Source organism: Oncorhynchus nerka, linkage group LG9b (assembly GCF_034236695.1).
Source record: "Oncorhynchus nerka isolate Pitt River linkage group LG9b, Oner_Uvic_2.0, whole genome shotgun sequence".
NCBI lineage: Eukaryota > Metazoa > Chordata > Actinopteri > Salmoniformes > Salmonidae > Oncorhynchus > Oncorhynchus nerka.
The window spans coordinates 32932919-32956028 of NC_088424.1; the positions used below are offsets into that span (position 1 = coordinate 32932919).

A 23110-nucleotide genomic window follows, 5' to 3' on the forward strand; every position below is an offset into this window, starting at 1 on the left:
CAAATTATGGAATTTCTTGTGGAATAATGGTATCGCATCCCTCCAACACTTGTAGAATCTTTGCCAAGGCACATGTTTTGGCAACTCATCGTAGCCCAACGCCCTATTAAGACACTAAATTGGTGTTTCCTTTATTTTGGCAGTTACACGTAGAACAACATTTTAGACTTTATACTCTGTTTGTGATTTCCTTTCCTAAAATAATCTCTCTACATTTTGTAAATTCAAGTGTAAAAAGACACGGACATCTGATGGTCACACTCTTTGACTTTAGTGATTAACCTGTTATAAACAACCTTTTAAACTATGACATTAGTGATTAACCTGGTTATAAACAACATTTTAAAACAACCTTACACTCGCTCTTCAAACACCCACGCACTCCCTCACACGGACCCAACACGGTATGTTTCAGAGTTGGTCCCCAATATTCAATAAACAGTCAGAAGATGAACAGTTTTCCTGAATGATCCAATATTTTAAACACAAGCAATGTAGGGATTTGCAAAACTAGGCATTTATTCATTGAGTACTGTAATACAATCCTGGAGTCTAGGTTTATGTTAATAATTTTAAAAAAGAGATGATGATATCACCTGTTTCAGTTTGAAAGGTGTCCTCCTTGCTTTCCATATCAGTTGAAGTCAGTCATTTGTCCTTAGAGATGGAGTGATAGCAACACGTTCTTCGTAACATCTCTCTTCTCTGTTCTCCCATTCTACAGTATCAGACACCTCCCTTTGAAACAGGCATCTAAATAGCCATGCCAGAGGACCCACGGCTCTCTCTCGCACTCACACTCGTTTTTTCTCTAAAAATGAAAAGTGCCAGTGAAAGTATTGCATCTGAGATGTTTCAATATTGAAGGTTATTTTGTTGAAGGTCATACCTTGACCATCTTCAAGTGAATACTTTTCAATATAATAGACTACGTAAAAGGAGTGTACAAAACATTAGGAACACATGCTCTTTTCATGACATAGCCTTCACTTAGATTCACCTGCTCAGTCTATGATCCATTATTGCTGTCACTTCAATCAGTGTAGACGAAAAGGAGGAGACAGGATAAAGAAGGATTTGTAAGCCTTGAGACAATTGAGACATGGATTGTGTATATGTGCCATTCAAAGTGTGAATCAGCAATACAAAGTATTTAAGTGCCTTTGAACAGGGTATGGTAATAGGTGCCAGGCGCAACAGTTTGTGTGTCAAGAACTGCAACCCTGCTGGGGTTTTCAGTTTCCTGTGTGTATAAAAAAAATGGTCCACCACCCAAAGGACATCTAGCAAAACATGACAACTGTGGGAAGCATTGGAGTCAACATGGGCCAGCATCCCTGTGGAATGCTTTCGACACCTTGTAGAGTCCATGCCAGACAAATTGAGGCTGTTCTGAGGGGGCAAAAGGGGGTGAAACTCAATATTAGGAAGGTGTTCATGATGTTTTGTACACTCAGTGTAATTTAACTTTTGTGAAAGCTTCTAATGCCTAATGATTTTGTAATCTATATTACAATATGGTTCAGTCCACATACCTTCCACCTTTTCTTAACAACATCATTTATGGTATTTAGCTTGGTACATGGGTGCCACAGAACGCATTGATTATTGTATGCATAAAAAAATTGTCTAAACAAACTCGTGAAAGGAAATGGGACCCCATAGCTGTTACATCACAATAATCTAGAACTATCAACTGAATGTGTACTTTTCTAATTCTTTAAGAATATTGTCCTGTAGTTTGGATGTATTTGATCAAAAAACCTTCTGCCTTGGGTCCAAGTTACCTGGGTCTTTCAAATTCCCCTAAACTGTGACAAATTTAGGACATACACATCCATTCCTTACTGATTCAAAGTCATAGTTCACATTATTTCAAGTCCTGAGTGCTGTAAGAATGTAGTCTTACAATTATTCATGCTCACACAAGCTCTTTTGTTCATAGTCCAATCCCTCATGAGATCCTGGGAGATGTTCCAGAAAGAAACCTCCCACAAAGTCTCCATCCCTGAGGCCCACCCCGAAGGTGTCCCAGCTATAGAAATATAATTTTTATTCTCTGGTCTCGAATGATCCCTCACACCCTCACTATAGAGATTCTGCTGTGGAGTTCAGCCTTGTAGAGGCCAAAGCCTAGGCACACAGGCTGGTTGAAGGAGGTACTGAAGGTGTGCAAGTGGGTCAGGGTGTTGGAAGGCCCCACCTCTGAGAATGTGATTGTGCCTATGCCATAATCCAGGGCCACACCCACACGGTTGCCTGACATCCGGCTGGAAAGGCGGGTCTTCCTGCGGTTGTGCCAGGCAGCCAGCTTCCTGTCGTGCTGCTGCGTCAGGCTCCAAGACATCTGCAAGTCAAAACCTCATCCATCATCTAGCAGTTAATAGAGAAACCAACCAATCTCTCTTGTGATGTCAGTTGTATTTAAATAGACCAATTAAATTCCTCAATCAGTTTACAAAGAAATTCAAAAAGGCTTGGCTACCACCATCAAATAAACTAATATCTAATACTACTCTTATTACCACAACTGTTCCTATTATTAAAGACCATATGTAGAAGATGGGTGATGATAATATACCTTGTTATTCCCAAAGGCAGTGCCCTCCTTCCCTTTCCGCCCGATGCTCCGGTAGGACACCGCAATGTCCCAGAAGCCCTCTGCCTCCAGCTCCCAGTAATGGGTTCCTGAGGAGAAGGTCTGGACGGTCAGGACTTGAGCCCAGTGGTCAAAGCGGTCAGGGTGAGCGGCACACGGAAGGCGCTGTTTGACCCGCATGGCTGACCGCAGGCCGTCCGAAATGCTCAGGAGAGGATGGGCAGAGTTAGTGTCCAGAGTCAACGGACTTGTTACTATGGAAATAGAGAAACAGACATGCAGTGCATTCGAAAAAATATTTAGACCCCTTGACTTTTTCCACGTTAAATAGTTTTTCTTCATCAATGAACATACAATACCCCATAATGACAAAGCGAAAACAGGTTTAGAAATTCTAGCAAATGTATTAAAAATAAAAATAACAAATTCCTTATTTACAAGTATTTAGACCCTTTACTATAAGACTCGAAATTGAGCTGAGGTGCCTCCTGTTTCCATTTGATCATCCTTGAGATGTTTCTACAACTTGGGAGTCCACCTGTGGTAAATTTAATTGATGGGACATGATTTGGAAAGGCACACACCTGTCTATATAAAGGTCCCAAAGTTGACAATGCTTTTCAGAGCAAAAACCAAGCCATGAGGTCAAAGGAATTGTCCATAGAGCTCAGAGACAGGATTGTGTAGAGGCACAGATCTCGAAGCGTACCAAAAACATTCTCTGCAGCATTGAAAGTCCCCAGCTTGAAGCGTCATACCCAAGAAGATTCAAGGCTGTAATCACTACCAAAGGGGCATCAACTAAGTACTGAGTAAAGGGTCTGAATACTTATGTAAATTTAATCTTTCCGGGGGGGAGGAAATAAATTTGAAATACCTGTCTTTGCTCTGTCATTATGGGGTATTGTGTGTAGAGGATAAAACACTATTTGATCCATTTTAAAATGTAGAAAAAGTAAACGGGACTGAATACTTTCAGAATGCACTGTACGAAGCAGAGGGAAACAAATATATGAATGAATAAACATCCTGAATTCCTCCCATCTCAAATATATGGGTTGAAGGTTTGGCCTGTGCACTCACAGAGCTCCCTCTTGAGTTCAGTGAGACAGCGCAGTGTCTCGGTGATGAACTCTCTGTACTTGCTCTCGATATCCTCCATAATATACTTCCTGTCCAGGCTGAGGGAGTCAGGAGTGAACAAGGGACAGTTCAGGTCCGCAAGCAGCCTGTTACACATAGCACAGCAGGTTAGACATAAATCATATTATACTCAAACACACAAACAAACAAACACACACAATATCATACTAATGAAGGTCTATTTTTTATTTACCTTGAGTCATCAGATTGAAATGCCTGTGGACAGAACAAAAGAACAGGAGTCAAGGACTGTTGTAAGACTTAAAATGCACTGTTATAAGACAATAATAATAAGACAATAACACAAAACTGTTAAAGGGATAGTTTGGGATTTTGGCAATGAAGACCTTTATCTACTTCTCCAGAGTCTCCGGGGTTAGTAGATAAAGGGCCTCATTGTCAAAATCCTTAACTATTCCTTTAATAAAGTTAATCAAATTTTCCATCAAGAAAATAGACATTCATTGACGGTAATGAATTGAAGCACAAAGCCTTTAATGCCATCGTACAAATCCTGCACAAATGGCCCAGTGAATCTCCCCCAGATGGACAGGGAGGTAAACAGATTAGTTTAAATCCTCCGTTATGTAGTATACAACAGATGCTGTCTCATAAATAAATACAGTAGGTGGTTAAAACATTGCTGTACAGTACAAAGGTGAATGTTGAGATTTAGAATGATTACCAGAATAGTGACGTACTGTATGGAATCTGGTGGTTTGAGATGATGGCTTTGATCTATTTGGTTTGTTGGACATTATTCAAAGGTTGTGTCTAACACACAGAGAATAACTGCCTGAAATGGTTACTGTGAGGTTGGATATGTATTGCCATATCGCAAAACTGACTCTGGAGTAGTCACAAATAATCCCATGGAACTTGTCCCAAAAGTAGGGGTGTTAACTCCACTAGCCTGGCTGAATTCCCAAACTGGCTCCTCTTACTACCATGGTCCCCAAATCATCCCCAGATACAAATTGGCTCCTTCAAACCCTCTCCCCTCTCTGGTCATATTGGTAACTGGTAAAAAGGTTATTAATAAACATTTCACCCAGATGAGCAGGAAGGGGTCTGTCTCCTCCAGCAAGGAGCCCAGGTAGTGGTGGATGTCCCGGGTCTGGCTCAGGTCCTCTCGAACCCTGCTGCAGTTGTTCTGGAGGCGATCCACAGCCTGCTGCCTCTCTTTCCTGGTGCTCTCCCTCAGGGCCAGCACCAGCCTCTCCACCTGCAGCTGCAGGGCTATACCCATACGCTCCACCTGGGAGTCATCTGCCACAGACAAGTCCTGCAGGCGGACAACAACCACAACCACCACCACCAAAGACTAAGGTCATAACAAGACCCAACGTCAGGGCAGAATAGAAGGCCGGATAGACTAACATAAGCACGAACAGTAAATTGATGGACTGCTATAAGCATACAGTGTGTGGTTACTTACTGTTATAGTGCGGTCAGTGTTCCGGTGCTCTTGGAGGATCTGTTCACCTTTATTCAGCTTCTCATCTGCTTTCTGGAGAAGGCTCTGGAGGATGACCTATGGAAACATACACACAGATTTAGAACTGTTAAAGCCACAATATAACACCAGCTGTAAGGAACTACATCGCTAACTGACCTTCAGGTCCTCCTCCACCTTCCTCAGTCCTTTAACCCGGTGCTGTGTGTGGCCACCCTCCAATAAACAGTCTGCACACACGTACACCCGCTCGTCTGCACAGTAGTAGCGGAACATCTCCTCATGGGCAGGACACCTGCGGTGGGACAGGTCTCCCAGAGGTTCCACTAGCAGGTGTGTCTTGAAGGCGGGCCGCTCCAGGTGGGGCTTCAGGTGCTCGGCACACAGAGACACCTCACAGCGCAGACAGGTCTTCACCGCCGCAGCGTTCCCAGACTGGTCCCCATCCCCCACAGGGGGGCAGCAGTCACACGCCACAACCCCCTGTTCCTCCTGACACTGTGCGCAGGTGAAGCGACCCCTGACCCCCGCCTCCCCGTGGCCCCAGGCGTCTCGCACACATGCTGGGCAGAAGCTGTGGCCGCATGGCAAGGGCTGGGCCTGGCTGAAGACGTCGCGGCACACCGAACACGTCAACTCCTCCTCCAGGGACGCCATGACAACCGTTTTGTCAACAGGAACACAAAAAGGAAAAGGCACCTTTGTAAACAAAAACATCAATGTCAACATTTGTGTCAAGTTGTCAATAATAATGAGCAGTTGAAATCATCTTAATTCCCAACATTTTATTTTCAAGCCACAGTTGCCACATGATGACCGTTATAAGTGGTGAGTTGAGTCCTGAGGACAGGTACGTTTACAGTACACTCTTTTAAAAAAGGAGCTATATAGAACCCTAGTGTTTTTGACTGTCCCCATACTCAAGCATTTATCATTCAAAATAAACAAACCACAGCCAAAGAACCCCTTCGGAATCCTTTTTTCTAAAGAGTGTTCACACCAAAGTCACTTATGTAAAAACTAATACTAGGAATTAGGAACAGGGCCTGTTCAGTCTATGTGTAGTCCTCTACACCGGCCTCTTTATCTGCCTACTAATCAACCATTAAATCTGTTTATAAGGTCTTCGGCCATTGTCCTCAATTGTTAGAACACCTCAAGATCTCCCACCGATCGCTGCAGCTGTACATAGTCTATCGGTAAATAGCCCACCCAATTTTACCTACCTCATCCCCATACTGTTTATATTTATTTACTTTTCTGCTCTTTTGCACACCAATATCTCTACCTGTACATGACCATCTGATCATTTATCACTCCAGTGTTAATCTGCAAAATTGTAATTATTAGCCTCCCTCCTCATGCCTTTTGCACACAATGTATATAGACTCCCCTTTTTTTCTACTGTGTTATTGACTTGTTTATTGTTTACTCCATGTGCAACTCTGTGTTGTCTGTTCACACTGCTATGCTTTATCTTGGCCAGGTCGCAGTTGTAAATGAGAACTTGTTCTCAACTAGCCTACCTGGTTAAATAAAGGTGAAATAAAAAAAACAATTGTCTTTGGTGGCAGACAGGTCTGTTAATTCTGTATTGAACTGGTATAACCCGTATCACTGAGTTTATTCTCATCCTATGGAGTTGTAACACTGACCTGATGCTCATCCCAATCCCTGTCTGTCGCAATGGAGGGATCAAGGGATCATCCTCCCTGCCCGCCTAAAAAATGTGACTGAGATACCAATTCTTGGTATACAGCCTGAAACAAACCACTCCAGAAACATGGAAAGTTTCCTTACAAGCCAGAATGCTGAATAACATTTAATTTGATTTTACTCTACTGGTTGTCTGTGCAGTTGGTCCTTCAGTGGGTCATTTTTGTTAGACCAAATATCCACAGGAAAGTATTATTTACCCGACTTTTTAGAGTGCTGGTACTGAAATGTATATCACCCGGCACATGCTTAAAACCACGTAAACACCTGCAAGACTTTCGTTAGTATGCATGCATGTACTTTCGTCTTGTGCACGTGCCGTAGGTCGTGAGCAAACAAATCTTCATTGCCACACAGAGACCCGCATTTTGAAGTAGGTTTAATAATACTTCCTGTGGATATTTTGTCTCAAATATCGACCCACTGAAGGACCAACCCCATGGATAATCGGTCAATTCAAATATAATTGTATTCAACATTCGTGACAGACATGGGACGTTTACTTTTTTAAAATATATGTAAATGTGTGTGGCAATCTACTCACAATGGAAGGCATCGCCACAATCGGGACTACCGGCCTGCCTGCCTATGTGATCCTGTTTTCCGGTTTACAACTGTCCTATACACATTCTGATGAAACTCTTCGTTCTTTCTTCTGATTGTTCAGTATAGATTGCCCCTACCTGTTTGTGTCCCAAGGCTGTCAGAGTGTGGCCATCGTTAGGTGTTTTCCTGTCAATGTATGTAGAAACCGGCTAATCCCATACCTATGTCTGTTTAAGCAGAGGGACTGACCTCTGAGAGCACAGAGTCACATGACCAACTCAGAGAGCGAGTTTCCATCTCAAATCTCTAAGGAGGCTTCCTCTTCTCCTTTCCTGCATATGCAGCGCTATGAAGTAAACGTAGATAATTGGGTAATATTCGGTAGATACCTTGATCAATGAGATTCCAGCCTATTTTCACCCACTCAAAAAAACTGCCAAAAGTTCGGGAATTCAACAATGTGTCATCGCTATGCTTTCAACCATCTAAAAGCACAACCAAATTCCAATGGAAAATGTCAGATAAAAAAAATAAAAAACAGTAACAAAAATGTGTTATCTGGCATTGATTTTCCATTAGAATTAAGTTATATCAGATATTTTGCTTATTTTTAGAACAAGCTAATGTGTTATCACTATGCTTCATCTAAAACCACAACCAAATGACCTGGATTGCAATTGAGATTACATTGAAGTAAATACATGCTGCAAGTGATCAATGACGTTTTGAGATTCTGTGCAGATTATTATAGCAATTGTGAAGATTTCCAGAACATGCACACTTTCTATGGTTACATAAGAATACATGTATTGTTACATTAAGATCAAAATGTGGCAATGGATGTCTTACTAATTTTAAGAAAGAAGAATTCAGGACAAAATATTTTTGAGATCTGGGATGTGAAAACTTTGATGCTCAATAATTCATAACTATGCTTTGCGCAGATAGAACCTTATAGTCCCAAAGTCACAATAAAATGTGTTAATAGGCTATTTACAGTCTTGCAAAAGTGATATTGAATTGTGTTTGGTTGTCAACACTACCAAATATCAACATTTGAAGGAGATGTTTCTGCTGCTTGGATAGCTCCATCTGTGCCACTGAGTCTGGCTTTAATTCCAGTTTGTCTGCAAATAATAATTGATATGTTGGATTCATGTCTCCATTTCAACCAAAAATCTAGATCAAAGAATAGGACTAAATTAAATCAAATTTTAAATGTCCTTTAAATACAGTTTGATTTGATTTAATCCTATTCTTTCATTTAGATTTATTTTTTGAGGTGGAGACGTGAAACCAACATATTTATTATTAACTTGTAGATTCCATTTGAAATCAACCAAAGCTTGAAACCCTTGGCCTATATGTATTGTATATTTTTAGTTGAATCCTGGACTGAATTTAAACAATAGCTGTTGAAGACTTCCCAAATGCTATATAGGCTTAAATAGCATCATTGATTTAAAAAAAGTAAAACAATTATTTCACCTTTTATTTAACCAGGTAGGCTAGTTGACAAGTTCTCATTTGCAACTGCGACCTGGCCAAGATAAAGCAAAGCAGTGTGACACAGACAACAACACAGAGTTACACATGGAGTAAACAATAAACAAGCCAATAACACAATAAACAAGTCAATGACACAGTAGAAAAAATAAAGTCTATATACAGTGTGTGCAAAAGGCATGAGGAGGTAGGCAATAAATAGGCCATAGTAGCGAATAGTTACAATTTAGCAGATAACACTGGAGTGATAAATAAGCAGATGATGATGTGCAAGTAGAGATACTTGTGTGCAAAAGAGCAGAAAAGTAAATAAAAACAGTATGGGGATGAGGTAGATAGTACATCTGTAAATAGTCCACCCAATCTATGTACAGCTGCAGCGATCGTTTAGCTGCACAGATAGTTGATGTTTAAAGTTGGTGAGGGAATAAAAGTCTCCAACTTCAGCGATTTTTAAAATTAGTTCCAGTCACTGGCAGCAGAGAACTGGAAGGAAAGGTGGCCAAATAAGGTGTTGGCTTTGGGGATGATCAGTGAGATATACCTGCTGGAACATGTGCTACGGGTGGGTGTTGTTATCGTGACCAGTGAACTGAGATAAGGCGGAGCTTTATCTAGCATAGACTTATAGATGACCTGGAGCCAGTGGGTCTGGCAACGAATATGTAGCGAGGGCCAGCCGACTAGGGCATACAGGTCACAGTGGTGGGTAGTATAAGGTGATTTGGTAACAAAACGGATGGCACTGTGATAGACCTCGTCCAGTTTTCTGAGTAGAGTGTTGGAAGCTATTTTGTAGATGACATCGCCGAAGTCAAGGATCGGTAGGATAGTCGGTTTTACTAGGATAAGTTTGGCGGCGTGAGTGAAGGAGGCTTTGTTGCGAAATAGAAAGCCGATTCTAGATTTGATTTTTGATTGGAGATGTTTAATATGAGTCTGGAAGGAGAGTTTACAGTCTAGCCAGACACCTAGGTATTTATAGTTGTCCATATATTCTAGGTCGGAACCATTCAGGGTGGTGATGCTAGTCGGGCGGGCTGGTGCGGGCAGTGAACGGTTGAAAAGCATGCATTTGGTTTTACTAGCGTTTAAGAGCAGTTGGAGGCCACGGAAGGAGTGTTGTATGGCATTGAAGCTTGTTCTGAGGTTAGTTAGCACAGTGTCCAAGGAAGGGGCAGAAGTATACAGAATGGTGTAGAGGTGGATCAGGGAATCGCCCGCAGCAAGAGTGACATCATTGATATAGACAGAGAAAAGAGTCGGCCCGAGAATTGAACCCTGTGGTACCCCCAGAGACTGCCAGAGGTCCGGACAACATGCCCTCCGATTTGACACACTGCAAAGTAGTTGGTGAACCAGGTGAGGCAGTCATTAGAAAAACCAAGGCTATTGAGTCTACCGATAAGATTACGGTGATTGACAGAGTCGAAGCCTTGGCCAGGTCGATGAAGACGGCTGCACAGTACTGTCTTTTATCGATGGCGGTTATGATATTGTTTAGTACCTTGAGCGTGGCTGAGGTGCACCCATGACCGGCTCGGAAGCAGGATTGCACAGTGGAGAAGGTACGGCGGGATTTGAAATGGTCAGTGATCTGTTTATTAACTTGGCTTTCGAAGACTTTAGAAGAGGGGGATGACCGCGGCAGCTTTCCAATCTTTAGGGATCTCGGACGATACGAAAGAGAGGTTGTACAGGCTGGGGGCTGTTGGCTGGGGTTGGAGTTGCCAAGAGGAAGGCATGGCCAGTCGTTGAGAAATTATTATTGAAATGTTCAATTATCATGGATTTATCAGTGGTGACCATGTTACCTAGCCTCAGTGTAGTGGGCAGCTATTGATGATACAATACATGATTGATAATGTATGATTACATTTAATTTGCTCTGTTGAACCTACCCTTTGTAATGACTTTGATAGAAACAGTGAATCAACAGTATTCAGTGGATATTTCTCAACAGTCATCATCCCGATAGCGCATTGGTTATAGTCAGTGAAAAATATCACAGCTACAGTGCCTTGCAAAAGTATTCATCCCCCTTGGGGTTTTTCCTATTTTGTTGCATTACAACCATTAATTTAAATAGATTTTTATTTGCATTTCCGCTCTAACCACTAGGCTACCCTGATACGCTCAAGTTCTGTTTTTTTGTATTTCTTGTTTGTTTCAAAATAAAAAGTATTTTGCATCTTCAAAGTGGTAGACATGTTGTGTAAATCAAATGATACAAACCCCCCAAAAATCGATTTTAATTCCAGGTTGTAAGGCAACAAAATAGGAAAAATGCCAAGGGGGGTGAATACTTTCGCAAGCCGCTGTAAGCTGGGCTTGGTTAAAACCCTGGATGGGAAGGGATAGCTGTAGATAAATCAAATAGAACAGGTGTAGTAGACCTTACCGTGAAATGCTTATTTACAAGCCCTTAACAAACAGTGCAGTTCAAGAAAGAGTTAAGTAGGAGGTGCTGCCCAGCCTATAGTTTTTTTGTATAGTGGATATTACGTTGAAGATCTGACATTGTTTCAAAAAGGTACAAATTCAACATATTTTATACAAGATTTGTCTATGATGACATAATCCTGTGGTTGAAATGTATTTTCCACGTAGATTCCACATTAACATACCTTGAAAAATTAAGTTGAAACAATGTTGATTTAACCAGTTTGTGCAGAGTGGGTAGCTTTATTTATTTTTCTTGAGTTTTCAGATGAGCTGAAAAACACTTTAGCCTGTTGAGAGGCACCGAGAGAGTGAGAGAAACAGAGAGAGTGTGACGGCCTAAGTGACCACATTTGTGTTGCTCTACAACTACAGGTGTAGGATCTTAATTTGAGCACAGTTTGCTAAAACAGGAAAATAATCTTGCAGCAACAAGAAATTTGACTTATTATGTAGATTATTATTTATGGACATTTTTTGTAGGCGTTTATACATTTTTCATCTGAAATTTCAAAGTGGAAATGACAAACTTGAGGCTTTTTTAAACTTCCAATACACTAAACATTTAACATTTAACATTTAAGTCATTTAGCAGACGCTCTTATCCAGAGCGACTTACAAAAACTAAAACATTTACATTTCACTGCAAAGCTCACCATTCAGCTTTGAGCTGTGCCTTTTTGGCCACAATGTGACATGGTTGACAACAATAGGGGTGAGCATGCTGTCTTTATAAACCCTTTGTTATTTGCATATGCTCATCATCTATGTTTTTATGGCATCTGCTTTATGCCATCATTATATATGTTATCATTTTGTCAGGCCAACCAGTCACTGTTTTACAGTATGCACAAAATGGATATAAACAAATATGTCTAACCTGATAGCCTATTATTGACTGAGCGAGATGGATAGGAAGGAAGAGAAACACCAGAACAGCAGACAGAGTGATGTCAGTCCCCGGACTTACTTCTCTAGCACTGACCTTAAAATGGTAAACATGGTTTGCATGTTTCTATGTAATAATGACAGCAGGGTAAGTACTGGAATGGTTCTGCCCAGGATGTGGATAAGTCTTAACTAAATGTTGTCTAGAGAGAGGACAAAACGTGACTAGTATTGACAGACGCGGAGAGACTAGGTAAGCACATAACCATGTAAAACAGAGTAAAACATCTAGGGATTATATAGGGAGGAGTTTCACCATCTTAGATGGGAGGCAATTTGCAGTAAAGCAACAGATGAGCAAAAACAGTAATTGAAAAGTGTTGAAGAATTTAACCTTTTTGTATTTCAATTATTTTCACTTCTCACAGGGAATTGTAGAGGGGTTGGGTAAGACGATCACCCTCTTCAAAGCTGATCACTGCTCCATCCATCACCAAGTAAGGACTCTAACCTATAAATCTCAAATTACCAGGAAAGGACATCTCTACTTTTTAGCTTTAAAAATAAATAATAATACTCATCGGTAATCAGATGATTGACGTTAACGACACCACTGCCTTTCCATGTGGTCTGGATCCACCCTACTACGCAAACATGATAGGTATCGTGGTGGACTGGATCATATTCCTCATAGGATTTCCTGCCGTCTGCCTGGCCAGTTATGCCCTGTTCAGTTTGGTCAAAGCCGGCCGAGTGGCTCCTGTCTACGTGATCAACCTGCTCATCTCAGACCTTCTCCAGATCACCATGACACTGGTCTTCATTTTCAGTAGGTTCTTTGACACCACATGTTTGCCTTTCATGATGGCCCGCTGCCTGTCAAGGATCTTTGTTCGCCTGGGCCTCTGCACCAACCTGGGTTTCATGTTGTTGATCTCCCTGGAGAGGTACATGGTGGTGGTCTGTCCTCTGTGGTACCGCCTCCGACGCTCAGTCAAAAACTCCACCCTGGTCTCTCTGAGCCTCTGGGCACTGGCACTGGTTTACGTTACCTTCGATTACATATTCTTGATCGACATGCGGTACTCACTGACGATTTTCTCTGCCATCTCCCTGTTGCCTGCCCCTTTCCTGGTGTTGCTGTTCTTGGTCACTCAGAGGGCCCTCTCCAGGAGTATGGCTTTCAGGGGGGCAGAAAGAAGGAGAAGGATTCTGGGAACTCTGGGTCTGGTCCTGGGCAGTTATACACTCCTCTTCCTCCCGTACAGCATCAGGAACCTGTACTACTCCATCAAGCCCCATGACCCCTCAGTGTCAGACCCAGTCAGGGACCTGTCCTCTGTGATAACCAGTGCCTTGTTGTACCTAAGCCCTCTCACTGACTGCTTTCTCTATATCTTCATGAGGAGGGACCTCAGAGACACTGTGGATGCCTTCCCCTGCTGCAGGAGGCTGCTCAATGTGGGAGATGGTAACAGGAGCAGTAGACAGACTGATCAGGGAGACACACAGACTGGCCCATGACTAGCCAGTTGATCGTGTCTGAGAACATTATTTTGTGCAATGAAAACGTCCAATGTTTCACTCACATGGCTTTCTGCTATGGTACCTTCCTATCCTCTCATATTTGTGTGGTTAATTTTATTTTGTATTTCTATGTGGGCACCAAGTTCTACAGTACGGGGGGGGAACCGTTTCAGCACTGCACCAACTTATGCAGAGAAAAAAAACATTTCATATTTGCAAAAATATACATTTATTTTGTATCACAAAAACACTTAAATACTATAACAAGGTGACAGTCAGAAATGTTAATATACAATGTCACATGGAACCTACCTACAGTGGGGCAAAAAAGTATTTAGTCAGCCACCACATTGTGCAAGTTCTCCCACTTAAAAAGACGAGAGGCCTATAATTTTCATCATAAGTATACTTCAACTATGTCAGACAAAATGAGAAAAAAAATCCTGAAAATCACATTGTAGTGATTTTTAATGAATTTATATGCAAATTATGGTGGAAAATAAGTATTTGGTCAATAACAAAAGTTTCTCAATACTTTGTTATATACCCTTTGTTGGCAATGACAGAGGTCAAACGTTTTCTGTAAGTCTTCACAAGGTTTTCACACACTGTTGCTGGTATTTTGGCCCATTCCTCCAAGCAGATCTCCTCTAGAGCAGTGATGTTTTGGGGCTGTTGCTGGGCAACACGGACTTTCAACTCCCTCCAAAGATTTTCTATGGAGTTGAGATCTGGAGACTGGCTAGGCCACTCCAGGACCTTGAAATGCTTCTTACGAAGCCACTCCTTCATTGCAGTGTGTTTGGGATCATTGTCATGCTGAAAGACCCAGCCACGTTTCATCTTCAATGCCCTTGCTGATGGGAGGTTTTCACTCAAAATCTCACGATACATGGCCCCATTCATTCTTTCCTTTACACGGATCAGTCGTACTGGTCCCTTTGCAGAAAAACAGCCCCAAAACATGATGTTTCCACCCCCATGCTTCACAGTAGGTATGGTGTTCTTTGGATGCAACTCAGCATTCTTTGTCCTCCAAACACGACGAGTTGAGTTTTTACCAAAAAGTTATATTTTGGTTTCATCTAACCATATGATTCTCCCAATCTTCTTCTGGATCATCCAAATGCTCTCTAGCAAACTTCAGACGGGCCTGGATATGTACTGGCTTAAGCAGGGGGACACGTCTGGCACTGCAGGATTTGAGTCCCTGGCGGCGTAGTGCGTTACTGATGGTAGGCTTTGTTACTTTTGTCCCAGCTCTCTGCAGGTCATTCACTAGGTCCCCCCCGTGTGGTTCTGGGATTTTTGCTCACCGTTCTTGTGATCATTTTGACCCCACGGGGTGAGATCTTGCGTGGAGCCCCAGATCGAGGGAGATTATCAGTGGTCTTGTAGGTCTTCCATTTCCTAATAATTGCTCCCACAGTTGATTTCTTCAAACCAAGCTGCTTACCTATTGCAGATTCAGTCTTCCCAGCCTGGTGCAGGTCTACAATTTTGTTTCTGGTGTCCTTTGACAGCTCTTTGGTCTTGGCGATTGTGGAGTTTGGAGTGTGACTGTTTGAGGTTGTGGACAGGTGTCTTTTATACTGATAACAAGTTCAAACGGGTGCCATTAATACAGGTAACGAGTGGCGGACAGAGGAGCCTCTTAAAGAAGAAGTTACAGGTCTGAGAGCCAGAAATCTTGCTTGTTTGTAGGTGACCAAATACTTATTTTCCACCATAATTTGCAAATAAATTCATTAAAAATCCTACAATGTTATTTTCTGGATTTTCCCCCTAATTTTGTCTGTCATAGTTGAAGTGTACCTATGATGGAAATTACAGGCCTCTCATCTTTTTAAGTCGGAAAACTTGCACAATTGGTGGCTGACTAAATACTTTTTTGCTCCACTGTATATACCAGCCATACAGATCTACAAAGTCCTTTACTTGTATTATAATGTCTATGATGTTCACCAAACGAAGTACACAGAAAATCATGGTAAGACTGTACATGTAGAAAGAACATTATGCAACTTCAGAATTAAAATACTTGACATAAAGTTAATTTTTGGTGGTATGGTACGTAGAGTATGACCATATCGATAACAGGTTTCACGTTCAATATTTGTAAAGCTGATGTTTCCTCTGTAAAATGTTACTTGATTTCACTAATGTTTTCAACATTAGTCAATTTCACAATAAAAAAAGGCCTACATGACATAGTCAGCTTCGGTTTTCGTCAAACTAGCTAAATAAATTGACATGGTGTGTTGGTGTGGATTAAAGGGTTTACTTTCAAGATTTAAAAAGTGTATTTTTTCCTTCTAAAATATAACTTGTTGTCCCATCTCTCCACTTCACTGGACCCACTGGTCTCATGAGACTCACTGGACTTATATTCACTGGTCCTATATCCCGAAACATCTTTAGCATTTCCAGACTTCCCCTCTGTCAGCCAATCGGATACCCTCAGGTATTCAGCCGAGCTCACTGGTAACACAGCACAAGAGAATTCAGGCATTGTGAATTAACAGAGAAAATGTTCTGACCATTCACTCAACAAAATACAACACATTATAGAATTGTACTTTGGATGTACGGTACCTTCAGAAAATATTCACAACCCAATTTAAAATGGATTAAATTGAGATGTGTCACTGGCCTAGACATTTTTACAAACTAACTAAAAATGTAAAGTTTAAATGTCTTGATTCAATACGTATTCAACCCCTTTGTTGTGGCAATCCTAAATAAATTCAGGAGAAGAAAAAAAAAAGCCTTTTTTTGTACCCATTGCCTGATTTATGAAGGTCAACAACCATTTGTCTCTTTTTGTTTGAGTTCTTTGCATTTTCCCATGGTAATGAATGACAAAGGGATTTCACATTCGTGTTACCTCCTTTTTATTCCCCAGTGAAACAGGACGCCATGGAAGGCCACAATACCGTGTACTTCCTTAAAATGAGATTAACTTAAAGTAATGCAAATGTATTAATGTTAATGCAAATGTCATTTTGTTTGCTTTTATTTATAAGAATCTTTAGGGGTGCCAATAAAAACAAAACATTGTAAGCAGACAACAATCAAAGCTATATACAGGTGTTGTCAAACAGAATTAGCATAGAAGGTCCTTGGAAAGCTTTTCTGAACAGCCCAGTCTTTAGCTGTGCCTTAAACGAGGCCAGAGACTCTGCAGCCCTGACAGTGACCTCAAGTGCGCTCCACAGCCGAGGAGCTGCAGTACTGTGTTTCCCTGGGACAGACAGATGGCTGACCCAAATCACCTCCCAGAGATGCAGATCATTCTCCTGGGTAAGAAAAGGGCTGATAAGTGTCTGGCAGGCAACAACATACCTGCCCGAGTGGAGTCTGAAATCAACAGCGAGACCGTGGACAATGTAAGGAGACAGGGGGACGTCGGGGGAAAGTGGCAACTCACCGTAGTGGAAACTCTAGGATGGTGGAAGACCTTCTCTCCGTGGAGGTCCTGGAACTGATGATGACAGAGATAGTGTACAGTGTGTCTCTGAGTCCCCCAGGCCTTCCTCCTGTTCATTGATTTGTACTCAATACTGGACGTTAAGAGCAGGGGTGCTGTGGAGGAACACCTGAACATGGTAGGCCTTACCGTGAATGGCTTGTCTTTGTGTCCCCCACGATCCCATGCCATCCTTCTAGTCATTGCCTTCACTGAAGCCCACCTGAGGTCAACGCTCTGGTGATATTCAGCTGGTGTGACACAATGGGTGCCACCTCCATACAGCAGTTCATTGAGAGTGATGGGAGAGCCCTCCAGTGGCTCCTCAGGAAGAGTGACAACAGATACCACATCCTCAATGTCAAGAACAGGGTGGATGTCACTCAGGTCATAGAGCTTCTGGAGAGGATTGAGTTGATGGTAAAAGCGATATTCAGGGAGTGAAGTCAGGCGAGGTGCATATGTGACAGCCGAACGTTGGACACTGACATGGTAGTGCGTGTTGCCATGGTTAATAAAAGTGGTTCTTTATAATGTTGAAATAAACATGTATAATATATGTGTGTGTATGCTACATTGTACAATCAAATATCACATTCATTTCTACATATCCATTATAAACATGAATTGCAGCAAAGTTGGTTCCTGTTTCAGTCAGGTCTTTGGTCACGTTCGTGTGGGTCAAACACAAACACCCTAATGGTTAGTTGACAACGGAGCCTCCCACAATGCAGGCGATCGCTGCAAGATAAAGTTGGTGAAGCTTGCAGAATCTTGCAGTCGACTACAGTCAAAACTTCATGACCTTTGGTCACATGATTTTAGTCAAGTTCATGCAGTCCACATGTAGGCGCAAGTCAGACAATTTGTATCCCCATAATGCAACAAACTTTGAAAGGCAGGACCAACGATGGTCACCAACTTGACAAAAGTGATCCGCTCGAATGTGCCCAATGCATTCAATGGCTGAAACACAACCTTGTTTTTCATGTTAGTGAGCCACCTAGTGGACACATTCCTCTTCATGAAGGTTTTAGATTTCATAAATTACTGCCTGCGGCTTGGCTGGTGTAGACCAAATACACCCTCCTTGAACATGCAAGTGTGACTACCATCTAAAACACAATGCGAGACTATCTACTGGGTTTAATAGTAATATATTGGCCTACACAGCCTGATAATAACAGTTGCATTGTTGGGGAGTTCAGTAGACCTACATGTCTGACCAAAGCCTGAATAGGGGCATTATATTTTCATAGACCTGTAATTGTCTGAGATGTGGGATGGTATTTTGACTACTAAAAGTTAGGTAGTGGCACTGACTATTGTTAATATCTTCATTTGCCATTTATTTATTTCACCTTTATTTAACCAGGTAGGCAAGTTGAGAACAAGTTCTCATTTACAATTGCGACCTGGCCAAGATAAAGCAAAGCAGTTCGACAGATACAACGACACAGAGTTACACATGGAGTAAAACAAACATACAGTCAATAATACAGTATAAACAAGTCTATATACAATGTGAGCAAATGAGGTGAGAAGGGAGGTAAAGGCAAAAAAGGCCATGGTGGCAAAGTAAATACAATATAGCAAGTAAAACACTGGAATGGTAGTTTTGCAATGGAAGAATGTGCAAAGTAGAAATAAAAATAATGGGGTGCAAAGGAGCAAAATAAATTAATTAATTAAATACAGTTGGGAAAGAGGTAGTTGTTTGGGCTAAATTATAGGTGGGCTATGTACAGGTGCAGTAATCTGTGAGCTGCTCTGACAGTTGGTGCTTAAAGCTAGTGAGGGAGATAAGTGTTTCCAGTTTCAGAGATTTTTGTAGTTCGTTCCAGTCATTGGCAGCAGAGAACTGGAAGGAGAGGCGGCCAAAGAAAGAATTGGTTTTGGGGGTGACTAGAGAGATATACCTGCTGGAGCGTGTGCTACAGGTGGGAGATGCTATGGTGACCAGCGAGCTGAGATAAGGGGGGACTTTACCTAGCAGGGTCTTGTAGATGACATGGAGCCAGTGGGTTTGGCGACGAGTATGAAGCGAGGGCCAGCCAACGAGAGCGCACAATTTAAATGTGCTGCATATTTTACTGTAGGCTTACTGCATTCTTTTCATTGTCTTTAATGAATTTCCTCTATGTAGCCTACTATGTATGCATTTAGAATAAAATAGAAGGTTCTATTCTAAGGAGACACATAGGACCATTATAATGTGACCACAAAAGATAGCCAGGTGGAAAAATAACATTCCTCCATTGTAACTTCTAGGGGTAGGCTGAGCCTTATCCAAATTGTGCCTGGGTGTTACACTGGATTTGCAGGGTGTTACACTGGATTTGCACAATGGGCTAATACGGGAAGATGATTTAATTCGATACATTTGTGGTTTTCAGAGCAATATGCCAGGCGGTAAAAATGCTCAGTGGGTAGGCTCGTCTAGTCAGGGTCAGACTGTGTCCTAGGCCAAGTCACGGTGGCGACGAATGTCATTAATTATAAAGGGAGAGTGTCGGGATAGGAGGGACAGACCGCCAAACAGACAGCCGTCAGTGCCGCAGAGACCACAGACGCAGGCCGAGAAGCAGGCCGCCCTCGCCAAATAGTCTACAAAGAGGGTTGAATGGGGAAGGGGAGGAGGATGACAGAAACACTAATCCAATTCCCTTTCGTTACCGCATAGTAGCTTATCTCCTCCCCCGGCTGTTTCTCTGGGTCAGTCAAAACAATGAATTGATGGACTACATTTACGATATCAAATAGTCTCAATTCACGGCGAAGATATAAATAAATAATTTAACAATGCGGTGTTCCGCCCGGCTGTCAAAGGGACGACTGCGCATCTTTGTGGCTGTATGCCGGAAAAGGCTATGTTGATGTCCCGACTGGGAGACGTAGCCTATTGCACAACATATTTTATCATTTTGTAAACCACTATCAAATATAATCGATTCATACATGGTGAGTAATTTCCTTTATCTTATTCATGTCGACGACGAAAACTAGGGATATGAGCAATTTGTAGCGATATTTTAGGGCAGTCATAATAATTTATGAAATCATAACTTGTTATGATCCGTGCGCGCGCAGGCATGCAACAGGTCGCCGGTACAGTAGCGGGACAGCAGAAGTTATCGCGCTGTTCTGACTTGTATGAAAATGTTAGATCGTTGCTTTAAATGTCACGGTGCGATGGAACGAAAAACACAAATGCTTTGTTGGCACAATAGGCGATGTTTTAATAGAATGAAATAGTTTGCGAAACACGGACAACAGATTGAAATGTTTCTTTGTATAAACCTTATAAATATTTGTCTAGCTATAAAACGCTGTCTAAATATATCGTAAGCCTCTGAAAAGGGAATTCTAAAATGTAAGGCTAATGAATGTGTAGGCCATATCAAACAGTCAAATCAGGACATACATCACTATCCGGCAGCATAGACAAGTTGATCCAACCATAAATTCCCCTTTCAATACACAAATTATGGGAGGCAAGGATTACAAATGTGGGTTATTATGACAAATAGGCCCCTAAATATATTTTTTTGTATCGTTATTGACTCAAAGCATATGGTGCCAACTGTGACTCGGAAACCTACACTAAGAAAAAAAGGTTCTAACCAGAACCTAAATGTGTTCTTCGACTGTCTACATAGGATAACCCTTTAAATAAAACATGTTCCCGGTATAACTCTTTTGGTTTCAGGTAGAACCCTTTCGGGTTCCAAGTAGAATAATTTCTACAGAGGGTTCTACCTGGAACCAAAAAGGGTTCTCCTATGGTCAGACAAAGAACCCTTTTTTCTAAGAGTGTATTTTATAGATACACTTAAATAGGCTTGGTGAATACCAGGCTTTCTTATTTTAATATTTAGATGTTTGTATAGGCATACAATCCACAATGATAAATTATAATTGAATTTCTTGATATGTACAAGATTGATGTTATCAATCGATTTTCAATGATTAAGTAAAAGTGATTTGGGGTAACAGCAGAGGGTGCAACACAGTGAAGCCTGTGTTTGTGTGTATTTGGGGGCGATGTCCGCCCAAGGTGTGCGGGCCTGTGTGCAGACCAGGAGGACACGGTCAAAATCAGAGCAAACTATTCGCATTATTCATGTACAGACATTTGCAGAATTACGCACAATCATGAACACACATTTGATACAATATAGGCTAGCCTAGACCTACTGTACACTTTACATTTATGGAAGTGTTTCATGTTGGCCTATGTGATAAATGTAAGTATAACACAGGGAACTGAGCTTGTACCCATATGTGGCCACTGGGGCTTAGCCTATATGGTAGGTAGCCATGCCTAAGGCCCGGCATTTCTTTACCGTATTGTCTTGTTTCCAGTTTTGTGTAAACGCCATTGCAAATCGATTGTGTAACAGGCCTGCAGTATAGCCTATATATTGTGTGTATGCAATTGGAGGCAGGTAGCCCAGTGGTTAGAGCGTTGGACTAGTAACCGAAAGGTTACAAGATTGAATCCCCGAGCTGACAAGGTAAAACGCTGTCGTTCTGCCCCTGAACAAGGCAGTTCCTGTTCCTAGGCCGTCATTGAAAATAAGAACTTGCGTAGTTTAAAAAAAATAATTTGATGTAAAATGCGTGCGTGGTAACGTTCCTCCATCCAGCAGTAAAGACTCAAGGCCTATAATCTTAGAGTTGAAATTACGTACAGTAATTTACCGCTTGTTGTGGCTAGAGAACATTTGACTCACAGGGAACCAAAAATATATATATATTTCCCTCAATCTGGCTATCCCTCTTTTTCATTACCTTTCATTACCTTTCCACGTGGTAAGCAGTAGAGCTCGAGTTTGAAAAGGAAGCATTGTGCGTCGCGTCAGTGGTCCTGTGTATTCGAGAGGCTCGCAGAGGGTGATGCTCATTCAGCTGTGTCCTAGCCCCATTGTTGCGAATTCCTGTTCATTCAGGGGCCTGTTAATGGAGCTCGTGCATCCGAAAGCTGGTAGGGAGGTAATTCGAATTCCAAGTTGGGGTTCCACCAATCACCGTCCGCCAATCATTCTTTCCAAGCAATTGACTGGATACACTTACTTGAATAGGACATACATAATGAAGGGAGGATGCTATTTTATGGGTAGGCCTACTTGTACCCAAACACTCGCGCGCGCGCACACACACGCACACACATACACGTCGTATACAATATAAAGAGAAACATCTAATCAAGGGAGAGGTGTAAATGAATTGGTCTGTTCTTCATCAAATGTATAGGGACTATACATGTAGCACATGGGGACGCAAAACTTTAGTATATATATATTTTTTTATTTAATTCACCTTTATTTAACCAGGTAGGCAAGTTGAGAACAAGTTCTCATTTACAATTGCGACCTGGCCAAGATAAAGCAAAGCAGTTCGACAGATACAACGACACAGAGTTACACATGGAGTAAAAACAAACATACAGTCAATAATACAGTATAAACAAGTCTATATACAATGTGAGCAAATGAGGAGAGAAGGGAGGTAAAGGCAAAAAAGGCCATGGTGGCAAAGTAAATACAATATAGCAAGTAAAACACTGGAATGGTAGTTTTGCAATGGAAGAATGTGCAAAGTAGAAATAAAAATAATGGGGTGCAAAGGAGCAAAATAAATAAATAAATTAAATACAGTTGGGAAAGAGGTAGTTGTTTGGGCTAAATTATAGGTGGGCTATGTACAGGTGCAGTAATCTGTAAGATGCTCTGACAGTTGGTGCTTAAAGCTAGTGAGGGAGATAAGTGTTTCCAGTTTCAGAGATTTTTGTAGTTCGTTCCAGTCATTGGCAGCA

At 41.7% G+C, this 23110-nt stretch overlaps 1 protein-coding gene across 3 annotated transcripts; it reads right to left on the minus strand.

The window, feature by feature from the left end:
• Positions 1-249: 249 nt before the first annotated feature.
• On the minus strand, positions 250-22199 carry LOC115114674 (E3 ubiquitin/ISG15 ligase TRIM25-like). Of its 3 annotated transcripts, none has more exons than XM_029643108.2 (8): positions 22097-22199; positions 5358-5897; positions 5181-5276; positions 4794-5027; positions 3936-3958; positions 3683-3828; positions 2582-2853; positions 250-2347 (listed from the first exon to the last, which is right to left on the minus strand). In XM_029643108.2, exons 2-8 carry the CDS (start codon positions 5853-5855, stop codon positions 2078-2080), a joined length of 1539 nt encoding a protein of 512 aa, XP_029498968.1. In that variant the 5' UTR covers positions 5856-5897; positions 22097-22199; the 3' UTR covers positions 250-2077. The 3 variants fall into 3 exon arrangements, with proteins under 3 accessions (XP_029498968.1, XP_029498969.1, XP_029498967.1); XM_029643109.2 differs by having other exon boundaries at positions 22087-22199; XM_029643107.2 differs by lacking the exon at positions 22097-22199 and adding an exon at positions 7598-7723.
• Between the last annotated feature and the right edge of the window lie 911 nt (positions 22200-23110).

What these genes read in the sequence shown, in the direction of transcription:
- LOC115114674 (XM_029643108.2), bottom strand. Translation starts at nt 5,855, where the DNA reads ATGGCGTCCCTGGAGGAGGAGTTGACGTGTTCGGTGTGCCGCGACGTC. An exon ending in TTTCAATCTGATGACTCAAG is followed by an intron (nt 3,829 to 3,935) that starts GTAAATAAAAAA and finishes TATGTGTAACAG; the next exon opens with GCTGCTTGCGGACCTGAACT. An exon ending in TGAACTCAAGAGGGAGCTCT is followed by an intron (nt 2,854 to 3,682) that starts GTGAGTGCACAG and finishes CTATTTCCATAG; the next exon opens with TAACAAGTCCGTTGACTCTG.